Source organism: Oncorhynchus keta, chromosome 37 (assembly GCF_023373465.1).
Source record: "Oncorhynchus keta strain PuntledgeMale-10-30-2019 chromosome 37, Oket_V2, whole genome shotgun sequence".
In the NCBI taxonomy this organism is placed as follows: Eukaryota; Metazoa; Chordata; class Actinopteri; order Salmoniformes; family Salmonidae; genus Oncorhynchus; species Oncorhynchus keta.
The window spans coordinates 15,748,160-15,766,484 of NC_068457.1; the positions used below are offsets into that span (position 1 = coordinate 15,748,160).

Here is an 18,325-nt window from a genome sequence, read left to right on the forward strand (position 1 = left end):
CCCACATGTTGGATGTGCATGCTCTTCCTTCTCTTCAATTGTCAAAGCTTCCTTAATGGTCGACTAGACTCTTTCCGCCCACCTTCAGAGAGAGAGCGAGAGAGAGAGACACTCAAGCAGCCCATGGAGGCTCCAGAAATGTAATCCTCCCTCCAGGGGACATTTAAAAACACAAAGAGAGGAGAGCAACTGATCCTGGAGGGAAGGGAAAGCGTTACTCTACCCCAGGGTTTCCCCTATGACCTAACTCCATTAGGCGGGCCCCTCCCATGCAGCTCTGTGTCCTTGCTCTGGTTTGTATTCGTTAATGCACAACGTAGCAAAACGCTTCGCAACGAAAAAACAAGCGCTTGTTATTGGACCGGTTCAGGTAGTTGCTCCCCGTTTCCGTCCATGCTTCTTTAGTTTGGTGCCCGGTGAATAATACCCTGTCCATGTCCTGGATGGATTGATGAGGTGATGCTACTTTTGTTTTGTTCATCTGTTTGATGCATCCAGCACCATACAGTGTCCCTGCAATCGCAAATGGTCGACTTGTCTAGAAAACCATGGAGAGTGATTGAAGGCTCAGTGGGTTTTGGAAAGAGCCACGCTCCGAATGGAGCAAGAAATACACAGAGTTTACAAAACATTCAGAACCTGACATAGACTGACCAGGTGAATCCAGGGGAAAGCCATGATCCCTTATTGATGTCACTGGTTAAATCCACTTCAATCAGTCTAGATGAAGGGGAGGAGACATGTTAAAGAATAATTTTAAAGCCTTGAGACAATTGAGACATGGATTGTGTTTTTGTGCCATTCCCGAAGGTGAATGGGCAAGACAGAATATTTAAGTGCCTTTGAACAGGGTATGGTAGTAGGTGGCAGGCGCACCGGTTTGTGTCAAGAACTGCAACGCTGCTGGGTTTTTCACTCTCAACAGTTTCCATTGTGTATCAAGAATGGTCCACCACCCAAAGGACATCCAGCCAACTTGACACAACTGTGGGAAGCATTGGAGTAAACTTGGGCCAGCAACTCAATATTAGGAAGGTGCTGGCGCTACATAGGCGTTGCATAAAGCTACCATCGTCTTTTCAAAGAGACTGATTTACACTCGAGTAGGCTTCAACATACTACATGCTCATTTCAGAATTTTACAGATGTTGAAATGTAGAGAACACCTGCAGGAAATGTGTTGGCAGCTAGCTGTTTGTACCTAACACATACACACATACAGTATCTTGTTCATTCGATGTCACTTCTTCACCGTTTGTCCAAACTTTCAAGTAGGGAGAGTCTATGGCCGTGTCCGAATACCCGCACTTGTCCGTGTGTTTAGTCCACGTTTTGAGTCTCGAGCATCGAGACACGGTTATCATACAGCACATAGCTTTCCTTCGGAGAGCAACGCTTGACGCAGATTCAAATGGACAGAAACGAGGAGAAATAGCAAGCAGTAAATGTCAGCGTTTTGCCAATGCAAATGTGCTTTGATAATCTGGGCGTCAACTCTAATTGAGAAGAATGGCAGAAATGATGAAGTGATGAAATAGGTCGGGGTGCCCGGGGCGTTCTCTTATGGCTTTGGAGGGTTGGCTGATTTGATCTCTGTCAAAGGCCGTCCTTGGGCTGGGCTACAGTGTGGATGCCAGCTTGGCATTTAGCATTAGTAATGGACTGGTGAGTTCCTGTGAGGCAAGCCCAGGGTTGGGTAGGTTACTTTCTAAATGTAATCCGTTACAGTTACTAGTCAGTAACGTAACTTTTGGACTCCCCAAAGTCAGTAACATAATCTGATTCCATTCAAAAAAGCTTGCCCAGAGAAGACAAGGTGAGCGCTACCATCAGTCCTGTGTCATGCCAACAGTAAAGCATCCTAAGACCATTCATGTGCGGGGTTGCTTCTCAGCCAAGGGAGTGGGCTCACTCACAATTTTGCCTAAGAACACAGCCATGAATAAAGAATGGTACCAACACATCCCCCGACAGCAACTTCTCCCAACCATCCAGGAACAGTTTGGTGACGAACAATGCCTTTTCCAGCATGATGGAGCACCTTGCCATAAGGCAAAAGTGATAACTAAGTGGCTCGGGGAACAAAACATCAATATTTTGGGTCCAAGGCCAGGAAGCTCCCCAGACCTTAATCACATTGAGAACTTGTGGTCAATCCTCAAGAGGCGGGTGGACAAACAAAAACCCGGAGATTCTGACAAACGCATTGATTGTGCAAGAATGGGCTGCCATCAGTCAGGATGTGGCCCAGAAGTTAATTGACAGCATGCCAGGGCGGATTGCAGAGGTCTTGAAAAAGAAGGGTCAACACTGCAAATATTGACTCTGCATCAACTTCATGTAATTGTCAATAAAAGCCTTAGACACTTATGAAATGATTGTAATTATACTTCACTATTCCATAGTAACATCTGACAAAAATATCTAAAGACACTGAAGCAGCAAACTTGTGGAAATTAATATTTGTGTTATTCTCAAAACTTTTGTCCACAACTGTACACCTACGCCTATATGCATTTCACTGACAACCCTAAGAGGAGATATCTAAGCTCATTTGGAAATATTGATTTCCATATGTAGAATATATATCGAAACGGAGAGTGAATAACCTACAAAATATTTATCTTTTCCCTGTCAATATGTCGTTTGGCTGATCTTCTTTGACGGTAGCTTGCTGGGCAGGGTGTTGTTTTGCAGGGATCTGTTGCACTGCTAGGATCTGGATAAGATAGCCTCTAGGACTGTAGCCATATGGGGAGAGGATGGAGGGAAAATAGGAGGAGAGAAAAGAGGGGGGATGGTGGGAAGAGAGAGGAGGAGAGAGAAGGGGGGAGCATACTGCCTGCCTGGCTGGCTACTTTGTTTGCTGCTTGGAGGTCATTGTAATGCCATCAAGTCAGTCAATCAGTCAGTCAATCAGTCAGTTAGTCAAAGCAATACATCAATTTAGTTCCTGTTCAGAAGTAACACACCTGTTTCAAAAATACAACAAATCAACAAGGATCTCATTCATTGATTCAGATGTTTAAAAGCCTGGACACCCTGCCCTACATCCATCCATACTCAACCAGGCATGGCATCTCCTAGGGTGGAGTTCTGCATCAGGTCGGATACCCATGGTTCCCCACGGGTGACATTTGTGGAGATAGAATATAGGAGTGTCTACAGATATAAGATCTTAATTTGATCACCCTGTTGCAGGATAACTTTCTTCTAGTGTATTTCTGGTTAAAAAAGGCTTCTTAAAGTTTGTCATTTCCACTTTGAAAACATGTTTTTTTATCAACCCCTACAAAAATGTCCATTAATTATAATCCACATAATAATTCACATTCCCTGTAACTGCTGGATTATTTTCCTGCTGGAGCAAACTGGCTTAAATTAAGATCCTACATCTGTATATAGTGTCTTACACGGGCATGGCCCTATATAGGCTACCCTATGGCTAAGTCTTAGGCATATCCAGTATCATAACTAGGGTACTAATGACAATTAACAGAATTAACAACAGAATTCTCAACTTCTTTTGACAAAATGTCTCATTGAACGTCCCATAATCCCTTGAACAGCTCAAACAGCACGACTCAGTAATCTGCACATCTCATGAGAATGGAATTGACAATTGTCATGGCTACAGTGAGCTCCAGTGCTTCAGGTGCTGGTAGAGACATGCCATGATAGATTAGAGAAGAGGACAAGAGAATATATGTTGGCTGGTTCCATCCTCCATCTGTTGCTATGACAACACTATGCGGTAACTCTGTGACTAAAACAATCTCTGGTTTAGGGGTACATGAGGAGGGGGAGGGGCACAATAGGCAAGAGAGGAATTGATTGTGAAATTTAACTGATTTCCAAATGGCCATGCAAAGACACAGCGGAAAATTTGCACCAAAGGAAGTAGCCTGAAATAAATGATTTTACTGTTTCATTCTACAATAGGCCTACATTGTACACCCAATGTAGGGAGTGGTTATATTTGTCCTGTTTCACACAATGTATTGTCATACATAACTAACCAATGCAAGAGTTTGCTTATTGCTTCAACATGCAAGCTGCCTGCTCTCCGACACACCTACCAACAGGCTAGGAAGTCATAAACCTTGCCGGTCGTGCAAATCGAACGGGTGCACAAGGAAAACCTATCCACAACATCACAGCTATTCATCCCTGTCATATTGTACGCTATATATAAAAAATTATTTGGACACCTCTTCAAATTAGTAGATTTGGCTATTTCAGCCACACCCGTTGCTGACAGGTGTATAAAATCAAGCACACAGCCTTGCAACCTCCATAGACAAACATTGGCAGTAGAATGGCCTTACTCAAGAGCTCAGTGAGTTTCAATGTGGCACCATCATGGGATGCCACATTTCCAAAAAGTAAGTTTGTCAAATTTCTGCTCTGCTAGAGCTGCCTCGAATACTGTAAGTGCTGTTATTGTGAAGTGGAAACATCTAGGAGCAACAACGGCTCAGCAGCAAAGTGGTAGGCCACACAATCTCACAGAACAGGACTGCTGAGTGCTGAATTGCATAGCGCGTAAAAATCATCTGTCCTCGGTTGCAACACTCACTACCTAGTTCTAAACTGCCTCTGGAAGCAACGTCAGCACAATAACTGTTTCGTTGGGAGCTTCATCATGCCAAGCGTCGGCTGGAGTGGTGTAAAGCTCATCAGCATTGAACTCTGGAGCAGTGGAAACGAGTTCTCACGATTCACCATCTGGCAGTCCGACAGACAAATCTGGGTTTGGTGGATGCCAGGAGAACTCAACCTGCCCGAATGCATATATGTCAACTGTAAGGTTTGGTGGAGGATGAATAATGGTATGGGGCTCTTTTTCATGGTTTGGTTTAGGCCCCTTCGTTCCAGTGAAGGGAGATTTTAAGCATACAATGACATTCTAGACGATTCTGTGCTTCCAACTTTGTGGAAACAGTTTGGGGAAAGGCCCTTTCCTGTTTCAGCATGACAGGGGGCAGATTGGGAGAGAGAGAGCGTTAGAGAGAGCGTTAGAGAGAGAGAGAGAGAGAGAGAGAAAGATGGGGAAAAGAGAGGGAGAGAGAGAGTGAGAGAGAGTGAGAGAAACAGAGATAGCTGGTGCCAGGCTCATCTATAATTGAGACAGGCTGCTCAGAGGAGCTTGGACTAAAATCAAGAGGGTGTCCCCGTGATGGAAATATCCATCTAATATTAAGCAGCACCTGAATTCTCCTCCCTCCCACTCACTGTATCTCTCTCTCCCAGTATCCCTCTCTATATTACCCCTCCCTCCCTCGTTCCTTTCTCCATCTCTCTCCATCTCCTCCCTCCCTCCCTTTCTCCTTCTCTGTCCCTCTTTCTTCCTCCCGTATTTCAATCTCTTTTGCTTCAGTAGCATATGCACTGTTGGTGACATTACCTCAGTCTTCTCTCCTGATTCCGTGAGACTGTGGAACCTGATATAGCAGATTTGACTACAGGCCATACTGCAGAGAGATGATCTTGTTTGCACAGCAAATCCACATAAAAATGACATTCCACTCTCTGCGCTCGAAAGTCATTCAATTCAATAGATGGCTTTATGCACATATCATCGCTCGTATCACCACTCATAATTCCAGATGGGATAGGTCGGAGTGGGTGTTATAGCCCTTTTATTTTCGAGGAAATTTGCATACTACTGCAGGTTGGTACTTTGTCATTCCAATGGTGACAGAGAGCTTCGCTTCATGCTATTTAGATGTGTTCAGTGCCTATGGCGGAAACCCAGAGTGAATGATAGGGACTTTAATGTAGCCAATGAATGCAAATTATTGTCTCACTGATATTATAAGTACCAAACAAAACTGAACAAAGACAATAACTAAACAAATTGAACGTAAATACATGCATACACCCCCACGCACGCACGCGCACACACACACACACACACACACACACACACACACACACACACACACACACACACACACACACACACACACACACACACACACACACACACACACACACACACACACACACACACACACACACACACACAGGGATAGAGGGATAGAGGGACAGAGTTATATTTCTCAAGTGTGTAGGATTAGCCTAATGGCAGATTTACTCAGAAATACAGAAATACTATGCTTCATGGGATAGTCAATGTAATGTTTCATTTTTAATATGCCACTGATTGGAAGGAGTCAGTATTGTGGCACCTACAGATCTAGACAGACAGCGAGAGAGAGAGCGAGAGAGAGAGAGAGAGAGAGAGAGAGAGACTTTTGACTTTTGGTCTTGCTTTATTGAAACATTCTTAATTCATTTAAAACTCACCCCCACTCCTAAAATAAATAAAAAATAAAAAATAAATAAAAATACACAAAAACCATCTCCTACAACCGTATATCCAAAACATCTTCCCCAGCAATACAGACAGCCCCCCAACACACCATATCTCCTCAAACATCTCCACACATTTGATCATTTTATAGAACTCAAACTCAACCCTAAGGCGCGCAGAGACCATCCCATGAAACAGTAGTAAAGGGTCTGTTATCCCCCACCTTTGACCGTGTTCCTCCTTGTTAGCCAAATAGCTAACTTTGCCTGAGCAAACAGAAAATTCAACAAAACACATTTTTCTTTCTCCTTACTCGAATACCTGTATCCCATTATAAACATCCCAACAGCAAAAACCACCCCCAACCTGTCACACAGACATTCCAACAGAGACATTAATGGCATTAACCTGGTGCACACAGAAAACACATGAATTACAGTTTCTTTCATTTGACAGAAAGGACACCCCTGCCCAATTCCCGGATCAACCCGTGCCAACCAGCTGTTAGTGGCCAGGGCTCCATGAAGAACCCTCCACTGGAGGTCCCCTGACCTCTTTGGTACTGGGGGTTTGTAGAGCGCCCTCCATCTAAAACCCACCATACTCTCCGCCCCACATACCCCCTGCCACTGATGTGCCTTCACTCCTGTTAGGCTTCTAATGCTCCTCACCTTAACGCAGAGGTTGTAGAGGGCTTTACCTCCCACCCCTCAAACTCCCCAGGCTCGGAGTGTTAAAATCTAACAAGTCCTCCAGACCCCCTTGCCAGTCTCCAGTCTCTGCCGTCACCTGCAGTGGCGGGAACATTGGTGGCCCCTCTCCCTTTGGCCTCTCAAACACCCCCTTACCGGCTCAGACAGTGCCTCCTGAACCTCCTCCAGGAATCTCTCCAGCAGCCTAAGAGACGTTATTCCTGTTTGTTGCGCCAAGACCTCCGGGGTTTTCCACCCCTCCTCTCCCAGCAGTCTCAGGTCACCCAGCCTTTGTAAACCCCTGCCATCAGTTGCCTCTGCAGGGTGGCCGACTGAACCGATCTCAAAGGGATGGCTGGGTTGTGGAAGATGGGCTCCTCCCACACCCACTGCCCAGGCTCCACACCCCCTTCTCGTGTGGGCCTTAGCAGCTGCCAGGCCCTCAGCACCGCAGAGTAAAACTCTGAGAGACCTGCTGTACTCAGCCTCTCCAGCTTCATGAGGAACAGCTGCCGGTCCAACCCTAATCCGCCAGCTCTCCTCAGCAGCGCGCATGCTGGTTCCCTCCAGCCAACATCAGTGTGGTACAGCAGTCTCTGCACCGCCTTTAGTCTGAAAGCAGCCATCCTGCTCTCCAGTTCCACCAGGCCCTGTCCTCCTTCGTGGACGGTCATGTACAAAACTGCTGCCTTCAGCCAGTGATGTCCCGACCAAAAAAGTCCACCAGCTTGCGTTGCAGGTCTGCAAGCAGACCGGCGGGGGTTGAGGACAGCCAGTTTATGCCACAAGGAAGATGCCACCAGGTTGTTGATTATCAGCACCCTCCCTCTATATGACACTTGGGACAGGAGCCACCTCCACCTGGCCAGTCTTGACACCACTGCCTGTGTCAGCCCCTCCCAGTTCTTGCTGACCCACCTCTCCGAGCCCAGGTACACCCCCAACACTTTAAGCCCTTCACAACCCCACTGCAAACCCCTGGAAGCAGAGGAGGAGCCCTATCCCCCATGCCCCACATAACAGAGCTTTGCTCTTTCCCCAGTTTACCTTAGCTGATGAAGCTCCCTCATACACCTTCAGACTGGTCTCTAGTTCCTGCATATCTTGCCCATCCCTGACCATCACAGAAACATCATCTGCATATGCTGAGACTGCAATTCCTGTCACCACATCCATGCCTGTCCAGCACACTCCCCGCAGTCTCCTGCGTAGCAGTCCTAAAAAAGGCTCAATGGCTAGTGTGTACAGCTGCCCAGATAGAGGGCATCCTTGTCTAATGCCCCGTCTCACCCAGACTGGCCTACTGAGCCCCCTCCCACCTTAACCATACATGACGCCCCAGCATACAACAGCTTCACACAGGTCACAAAACTCTTCCCAAACCCAAACACAGACATCACATTAAACAGATACTCATGATCCACTCTATCAAAAGCCTTCTCTTGATCTAAAGAGACCAGTCCAAAGTTCACATTAGAACCTCTCGACAAGTCCAACATGTCCCTAATCAAGAACAAGTTGTCCGTGATTGAGCGTCCCGGTACACAATATGTCTGGTCCTTGTGTATTATAGAGTCCAGATGGGACTTCAGTCTGTTAGAGAGGACCTTGGCAAAAATCTTGTAGTCCGCACAGAGTAACGCCACAGGCCTCCAGTTCTTAAGTTCACACAAGTCCCCTTTTTTGGGCAGGAGAGTCAGAGCCGCCCGACGGCAGCTCATCGGCAACTCTCCTACCCCTATGCATTCTCGCAACACGCAAAAGAAATCCTGTCCAATTGTTCCCCAGAATTTTTGTAAAATTCCACTGGAAGTCCATCAACCCCGGGTGCACGACCGGGGACATCTGGGTTACTGCCTCTGCCAGTTCATGTGACAACAGAGGAATGTCCATTTCATCCCTCTGTGCCCGAGAGAGCTTAGGGAGTCCTGCGAACAAGACCTGAGCACACATAGGATCACACATTTCTGCCCTATACAATTCAGTATAAAACTCCACAGTCCGCTCCCGCATCTCCCCCACCACAGAGGTCACCCGCCCATCAGACAGCCGTAGACAATGCATACCCTTGGCTTCACTGCTCTGTCTTTCCAAACCAAAGAAGAAGGAGCTGGGAGCATCCATCTCCTTGAGCATGGAGAACCTAGCTCTTACAAGTGCTCCCTTTGCTTTAACCTGGAAAAAACTGCCCAGGTCCCTACGTAGTCGGCTAAGTTAGCCTGGAGGCCTACATTGCCTTGCCCCACCATCTCTACCTCCATCTCACTAATACACCGCTCTAGTTCCCCCAACACTCTCCTTGCCTCTGAGGATGAGAGAGCTGTGTACTGTTGACAGAAAAGCCGAATTTGCACTTTCCCCACATCCCACCACTGACTCAGAGACTCATACTCCTCTCTTCGCTGCCCCCATCTTTCCCAAAAAGTCTGGAAACCTGAGCAAAAAGTGGCATCTTGTAAGAGCTTTACATTGAACTTCCAATAAGATGCCTGCCGGGGCCCTGGTGAAATAGACAGCCGAGCCATGGTTATGTGGTGATCCGAAAACCCCACTGGGAGAATGGTAGCACTCAGAAGCCTATTGCTCTGATTCCTGGACATGTAAAAACGATCAAGTCGAGCTGCACTCACCCTAGCCCCAAAAACCTTCACCCACGTATACTGTCTTGTGTTTGGATGTTTAGTTCTCCAAACATCCACTAGGTCAAACTGATTAAAGATGTCCCTTAACACTCCCACTGACACTGAATGAGGCTCTTCCCCATTTCTGTCTTTTGTAAAATCCATTGTACAGTTCCAGTCACCTCCGATCACCAGCGTCTCCTCAGGCGCTACTTGTGAGAGTTCCTGTCTAAGACTCCCAAATAGAACCCCTCTTTCTCTCCCTGTGTTAGGCGCATACACATTTATAAAGACAAAACACATGTTGTTAATTTCTGCTTTAACAACAAGCAACCTACCCCTACACACCTCCTTTGAGGAGCAAATTTTTACAGCCAGACCCGGTGCAAAAGGACTGCCACCCCTGCACTAAGATTTGTCCCATGGCTCAACACACTTGCCCCTTTCCACCAGAGCCCCCAATCAACTTCATTCACCACATCACTATGCGTCTCCTGCAGAAACAACACCTGTACTTGTTTATGTTTTACATATTCACTCAACACACTCCTCTTTCCCGCATCTCTGGCGCCATTTATATTGAGCGAGCCTACCCGAAGAGTCTCCATAAGAAGTGGGAGAAAAGCCAGCAGAGAAATAGACCAATAGCAAAGCTCAAAAAGCCCCAGTGTCAGTAAGAAATTAAACATTTAAACAGTGTCTGAAGGTAAACCTTTACGCACTGTTGTGACCCACTTCCTCAACCTAAACCGTTTCTTGGGTGAGAGGACACCATGCCCCTCATTTCTCATAGCATGTTGTACTGATCTTACAAACTTTCTAGGATCAGGAAAAAAGCCTCAAGATTAACTTTTTCCCCTTAGTCTCATTCAGGAACCTTGTCAGTTCTCTCAACGTGTACTTAGACCCCTCTGGTTGACTGGCTGTCAGCTCCGGGCCAATTGAAGAGGAGTCTGAAAAAATACCTCCTCATCCTCTTCCTCAGACTCACTTTCCTCCTCTTCTCTATCTCCCACCCTGACCACCTGCCCTTTCTCTCTGGTTAGGGCCTCACCCACAGCAACAGGCAACATTTCCATGGTGCCTTTGTCCACACCCTTTTTCTTTTTCCTCTTGACACCCTCCTCCTCCTCCCCTAATCTCTTACACTTCCCCACTATACTCTCCTCATCCACTAGAATAACCTGACTAGACGCAGTATCATCTGCACCACCCTCCATAGCATGACTAGGGCCAGCCTCAGCTACAACACCCTCCATAGCATGACTAGGGCCAGCCTCAGCTACAACACCCTCCATAGCATGACTAGGGCCAGCCTCAGCTATACCACCCTCCATAGCATGACTAGGGCCAGCCTCAGCTACAACACCCTCCATAGCATGACTAGGGCCAGCCTCAGCTATACCACCCTCCATAGCATGACTAGGGCCAGCCTCAGCTATACCACCCTCCATAGCATGACTAGGGCCAGCCTCAGCTACAACACCCTCCATAGCATGACTAGGGCCAGCCTCAGCTATACCACCCTCCATAGCATGTCTAGGCCCAGCCTCAGCTACCCCACCATCTCTAGCCTGACTAGACCCAGCCTCAGCTACCCCACCATCTCTAGCCTGACTAGACCCAGCCTCATCTACACCACCATCTCTAGACTGACTAGGCCCAGCCTCTGCTGTCTGCATCTCCTTACCCCCTGCATTTTCACCTCGATTTCCCCCTTGCGCTCGTACCCTCCCCTTGTCTATGGCCTTTATGTGGGCACGCAAAGCTCTTGTGCCCCAAATCCCCACATTCAAAACACCGTAGACTATCTGTGCTGGCAAAACCTGCATAGAGCCCTTCCCCATGCCTCACTTTAAAATGCACATTTAGCTGTTGCTCATTATTGTTCAGAAACATAAACACTTGCCTCCTGAATGAAACAACGTGCTTAACGGCATCTGCCTGAAAACCTGCTGACAGTACACGGAAACCGCTAGCAAACTTACCAAAACGACTCAGCTCTTTCCTAATTTGGTCATCCGTAATAAACGGAGGCAAATTTGCCACTACAACTCTTGTTGAAGGGGTAGAGAGAGGTGAAATTGACACCAACACATCCCTTACAAATATTCCGCTAGCAATTAGCCTACCGACCAAATTAGCTCTTTTCATGAACACAACCACCGCCTTGTTCATTCTAGAAGCAGAATGTATAAACTCAGCTCCTACCTGTTCACCGACCGCGAGCAGAACCTCCTCCACCTTAACTCCGTTCTCAGGAACACACCTGAAACCATGCTGAATCGACAGCGTCTCTTGCGCACTAGGCTGAGAAGCCATTGCGCACACTATACCTTGCAACCCCCGGAATGTTACTCTGTCCTCTTCCACCCTAACTTTGAAAAAAAGAAACTTTGGATACCGCTAAAAACAAATATTGCATTAACCCTCCACCATAGAAAATAACATGTAAAGAAAAGAATAGAATCAAGAAAGTTAGTTAGGATAGAGCTTTCCACACCAAACACTCAAACTCCAAAAACACCCAGCATGCACCGAGAGAGAGAGAGAGAGAGAGAGAGAGAGAGAGAGAGAGAGAGAGAGAGAGGGGGAGAGCAAGCAGAGAGAGAGCAGAGAGCAGAAAGAGAGAGTATGGAGAGAGAAAGAGAGCAGAGAGAGCGAGAGAGAGAGGGAGAGAGAGGGAGTAAAAGTGAGAATTTGTGTTGAATCATGTATGCAAAACACTGAAATTCTACAGTCACTAACTCGTCGGTCCTCTCCCTCTCTGTTTACCTAATGTGTATGTGTTTGGGCCTGTCTGACCCTCTGGTCTAGATGGAATGTTGACTTACTCTCGTGTGTGTCACCCTCGTGACCTGCCCAGCACACAATAAAAATATGGGCCCAATAAACCCTATGGGCCCTCGTCAAAAGTAGTGCACTAAATGAGGAATAAGGAGCCATTTGGGATGCCACACAGAATGTATGGGTTTCTCCACTCACCCGATCCCCACAGTCTGCTCTGCGTAATAGAGGTTAAGGCTGTGTGATTATTCCATTTGAATATGTGAATACGTTGAGAAATTCAAATCCAAATTGAGAAAACACACACACACACACACACACACACACACACACACACACACACACACACACACACACACACACACACACACACACACACACACACACACACACACACAGAGCGACGACTGCATTCAATTGAATAGAAGTGTCTGCATGTAGTAAGATAGGTTGAGATGAAGCATTTGTAAAAACAGGATGTTGTTGTGTGACAGAATGTCACGACTGTCATTACACTACTGCGGCAGAGTGAGAGACAGGGAAGGAGAACAGAATAGAACTCTACAGTGAGCGTTCATCAAGACCAATCGGAAACACGGATGGATGTGAAGATTGCAAAAGGATCCCATCGCAGCACAGAGGCATCAAACTCTGGTTTCCTCTTGATTACATTTGAAAAAGGGACCGAATCGGAACGAATGGCGTCACCACCGACACACACACGCACTACAAGATGTATAGTGATTACAAGGAGATTGTCTTGTTCCATCTCCAAGAGAACAAGCCACCTGCATGGCCTTAAGTGTGTTTTTGTCGTTGTAGTATCCAGGACAAACCGAGACAGCATGGAACTGAAAGACACAACTGAAATGTGCCACTTTGGGTGGTACATTTGAAAGAAGTCAAGGTTGATAGCATAATACAGACGGTGTTAAGATCATTACAACATTGCGTCACACTCGGCACCTCTATGCTGTATGACGCGAGGCAAGCAGCCATTTTGGATCCTTGAATGCACAGCCGTTCCGAGCGAGAGGCATACCTCACTTACTAAAGGACAACGCAATACCTAATGTCTGATGTAAGCACAGGAAATGGTTCGAGGAGGACTTTGTGCTGTAACTTCATAATAGAACCAAGCTAGAAAAGGAACACCAAAGGTTCACCAAAAGGTCAAGATGTCAACTAATAATAGATTCATCTGCCTGACAAAACTCTGCTGAGGCAAGAAAATCCTTCACAGGCTGTAAAGGACAGAAACTGGCTCTAATGGCCAGGGGATTACTGTAAATTGGAGGAGATTGGCCTGCAGGCTCCAATTTGGTCCATCGGGGCATCCAACTAAATGACCAATCACCCATGTCACAATCACATCTCCCTCGGCAATACAATATCAGAGAGAAATCTGATTTCAGAAATGTATTTATTTATTTTACCCTTATTTTTACCAGGTACATTGACTGAGAACACATTCTCATTTACAGCAACGACCTGGAGAATATCTAAAGGGGAGATTAGGAGGGATGAATGAGCTAATTTGATGCTGGGGATGATTAGGTGGTCATGATCATACATCCTCTTTTGAAAAATTCCATCAAGTGTACCTAGACCTTTTTTTCCTGATGTTCCTCAGGGGCTTTTTGCTCAGTCTGATTGGGGGGGCCTGGCAGGGCCTGGCTCCCCAGTGGGTGGGCCTGTGTCCACCCAGGCCCACCCATGTCTACGTCCTTGATGTGCATACCAATGTCATGTCGTTTTACCAATACTTAACCCAAAATATGAGTATACTATAATGTACCGCTTATGATCAAATCAATTGTTATAAGGAGGTGAAAATCCTATCTGTGTTATGAGAGGTTTGTGACCCTCCCTAGAAAGATGGCTCATGGTCTGATTCCCAAATAGCACCATATTCCCTACTTGTGTACTACTTTTGACCACAGCCCTATGGGTCCTGGTCAAAAGTAGTGCACTATATAGGAAAAAGGGATCTATTTGGAACGCAACTTACAGATTCAGGAAGTTTAGACCGGGAGGTAATTAGAGCCTTACAGCTCCAGCAACAATAATGAGGACCCCTCTCTCTCTACCCCTCCAATCTTTCTTTTCATCCCTTCATCCCATCTCTAGGGGGCGGCCTGGCCAGTGAAAGATAGCAGGACAGACACTATTGATTTATTCTCCCAACACGGCAGGTTTGAAGATCAATGCAACATGAAGGTATTTGTGTCCTCATTAAGCGATCGATGCCTGTGAGGCCTCTCCTATGTTGGAAAAACATACTGCAGAGACGGTCCATTCAGAAGCATTGGAGCACTGATATGAGTTTGTGGTAATGATGTGTTTATTACCAGGTCCACTTCACACCCCAGGTATTCATCCACACCTCTGTGGAGCTAAATCACTTTATCAGACCCCCAGACTGGCTTAGTAACAGTATAAGTCCCTAGTTCCCTCAAACCTTCTCCCACGTTGTCCTCTCTTTCTTCCACATTATACCTCCGTCATCCATCTCTCCAGTACTGTCCTCCACCCTACCTGTCCACATCCCCCTATCCACATGCAGCGTTCTCGCCAGGATTTCTTTAACAAGGTGAAAATGTCCCGTCAGCACACAGCAAACCACATTTCATGACCGGTCACCAACTTTAACCCGGCTTCAACCAGCTCTTATAAAACTGTTCAGCCCTTGTAGGTGGAAATGTCAGCCAGGCCAGTGATTACATACACCTTGACCATGACGCAACGGCTACAAGCTTAGTCATCTGGACAGGAAGGAATATCATCGTTAGAGGGCATCCGCATGCACCCTGGGTGACCCTGGTTATTGGATATGGGAGAGGTGGTTTAAACGTTCACTCTGCCACTCGCTAAGCATGTGACCCATCAAAACAATAGCAGCTGTCATGCCAACTCATAATCTCCATGGAAAATTCAGAAGCGGCTTAAACTAAACGACTCATTCAATTATATGTCACCTTTTTATGTATTATTTAACATTATTAAATGTTACATTTTGTATACAGTGAATGGAGATGCAATTGTCTTCACAAACAGATACTGTTTTTCTACTTCAAAAGCTCTAGACAGAAACCCCCCTATCTGAGCGCCACTAAATGAGATGTCATACATACACTGTAAGTCTTTTTGTTCAACACAAATTACCTACTGAAGTGTTTACATCAGACGCCCAGAAAAGTCCATTGTCAAGCCAAGCCCATTCCGTTACCTCTCTCTCCTGCATTATTCTGTCACTATTCACTGACCCATATTTTGCCTCAAATTTCTCATATAAATGCAAAAGCATGAGCAGCAAGCCCAGTGGGGAGGACTCCGTAGTCTGTACTCACCATCCTTGCGGTGGTAGGTGATCTCCACTTTGCGCTCCTCAGACCCCATCAGAGCCTGGGCTACCTGGGCGATGGCATGCCTGTTGGTGAACTCTCCATGGAGGAAGTCACAGGTGCACGGCCTCTGCATCACGTCCGGCCGTGAGAAGCCGGTCATCTCACAGAAGCCGTCGTTGCAGTAGATGATGGCGCAGTTCTGAACCCGGGCATTGGCTATAATGAATTTCTTATCTGTGAAGGTGTAGAAGTGTATGATTATAGTGGGGAAGAATGGGATGGTTAACACATTCATGGTAGCAACAGTGGTATGTGATAAAATACCACTCTGCATGATGCTTTATATACAGAATAAAATATTCACTGTATTATAAATCACAAAATATACAGATGATCAATTAAACATTCCTCTTTCAGTCTTATCATGACTAAGGGTGCATTGCTTCAGTATTTGTTAATGGAGGTGTGTGCTTCATTTCATTCCTCTTGATTAATGTTCATGCCATAGCCATACTATAAAACCGAGATATCCACATTGAATAACTGGCACATAACCACCTGACCATAACCATTTCAAATGTGGGAGTATTTGAAAAAGGTTATATGTCTGTTGTTTGGATACTACTTATTGTCATGTAATCTTGTGGAGAAACATAAGTTGTTGCTACTTCGAAGTACCTTAGACAATGCTCAATGATATCCCATATTTAAATTATTTTAACCTCAACTCTCCCACTTCTAAAGTATCACAAGCACAACAATATCAGCTCTACTCTTACTGATTGTTAAAAAAAAATGTGTTGTCGAAATTCCAATATTCAGATAAAAACAATGTGTGCGCAAGCAAGGCAAATACATTTTCCCAACTAAATTAATATTATGAATTTTAAGATACATTATTGTAAAAACACAAAGATAATACTCACTTTGTCCCTCAAATTTCTTTATAATTATCCCCAAAAAGGTGTTTTGTGGCGCAACATGACCTCTCCGAACAGGCATGATTATTGCCAAAAATAAGAAAGATTCCGCTGTCCAAGCACCTTTCTCCTGAGACTCAAGTTGTAGTGGTTACAACCGTTAAAGCCTGAATGTCTCCCCGTTGTCTACACTCATCCTTAGGAAATCTCCCCCTCTTAGCTCTTCCGACCTTTTCCTTATTTCAACATAAATATGGTCCGACTGGGGCACATTTTGAAGCATTCGAAGTCCACTTTGCCCGCATTGACTCTGTAGTAAAAGGTTGTTGCACAGCGTAGTTTCTCCAACATTTCAAAATGATCATGTGAGGGACCCTGCCGCCGCTCTAAAGCGTTGCGCTCGCTGCTACTGCTGCTGTTGTGGAGAATGGACTGATGCTGCGGTGCCACCGACAGTGACGTTACCCCGCTCAGGCAGCGCTCAGCTCATGCACCTCGCGCTCAGCTCAATCAAGGCTGTGGAGGAAATCATATATCCATGCGTTGAGAAGGAGCTATGCGTGACGCCAGGCCAGGGCAATAAAGGTGTATCGTCTATTTTTACATTGACCCATGGGAAACACGTGGGTTTATGTCTCCCGTTGACTGTGGCATTCCTGTAACTGCCAATGCATAGAATGCATAAGATGACTGCAAGATGACTGTTGTTTATCACATACAGAAAAGGATACAGTTGGACAAAATGAATCAATGGAAACAGTGATTATGATTATGAAACTAATGATTATATCAAGTTACAGAGAGGGGGAGAATGTTGCAGATGCTGTTCCCTGTCCATGGTGCTGAAGTTGTCGTAACAAAACTCCTTTTTGAAAGACTATGTCAAATTCATTTTTATTCCCCCACCCCACACACGCAGTCCCTCTGAAAAACATCTGTCTCAGAATCTCTGCACAACCTCACCATCAATCTGGCCAACTGAGAAAACAATACAATAGCCAGGCTGCAGGGGAAGATAGTCAAAAAGCAGACAAAGTCAGGATTTAGAACTTTTGCATCCCCAAATGATGACCACACAGAGCAGTAATTCCGATTTGTCTCTCTACACTGTAAGACTTGTCTGTCATTTCAATAGTAAAACCATGTAGAATGTACAGTAAAATGCTGCAGATGTGTTTTACAGCGTTAATGCTGTAGATTGCACTGCATTATGGGTCAAATGCAGAATTTTTTTTGTTATTAACTGTTATTTGAAGCCTCCTGTAAAAATGACTCTAACATACTATATTTCTTCACTTAAATAGCTTATAGCTACAGTAGATTCAACGTTTCAGTTTCAGACGCCAACCTCATACTGTCGGGTGAGACACGTGACGCTCAGAATATTTGATTAAGTATCTTCTTAGCAGTGGTGAAGTGGAAGAATATTTGTATTACATGCTGGTTTGGTACTGCACCTTGACTTGTTTATAAGTATCTTTCTTGATAGACAACTTGTTGTTTTCTTAGTTAACTGCAACTGCATGTTTTCTTTTTTCTTTTTCTTTTTTTTTCAATTCCACCTTTATTTAACCAGGTTGGCCAGTTGAGAACAAGTTCTCACTTACAACTGCGACCTGGCCAAGATGAAGCATAGCAG

At 45.6% G+C, this 18,325-nt stretch overlaps 1 protein-coding gene across 4 annotated transcripts in view; it reads right to left on the bottom strand.

Annotated features, from left to right (window-relative positions):
• Positions 1-17,141, bottom strand: part of LOC118372278 (potassium voltage-gated channel subfamily H member 7-like) — a 141,454-nt gene extending 124,313 nt beyond the window's left edge. For all 4 annotated transcript variants that reach the window (XM_052499257.1, XM_052499255.1, XM_052499256.1 and 1 more), the window contains exons 1-2: positions 16,693-17,141; positions 15,770-16,000 (exon numbers count right to left, since the gene is read on the bottom strand). In XM_052499257.1, the coding sequence (XP_052355217.1) occupies positions 15,770-16,000; positions 16,693-16,768 (307 nt within the window). In that variant the 5' untranslated portion in view covers positions 16,769-17,141. The remainder of the gene's footprint in view (positions 1-15,769; positions 16,001-16,692) is intronic.
• Positions 17,142-18,325: the final 1,184 nt, after the last annotated feature.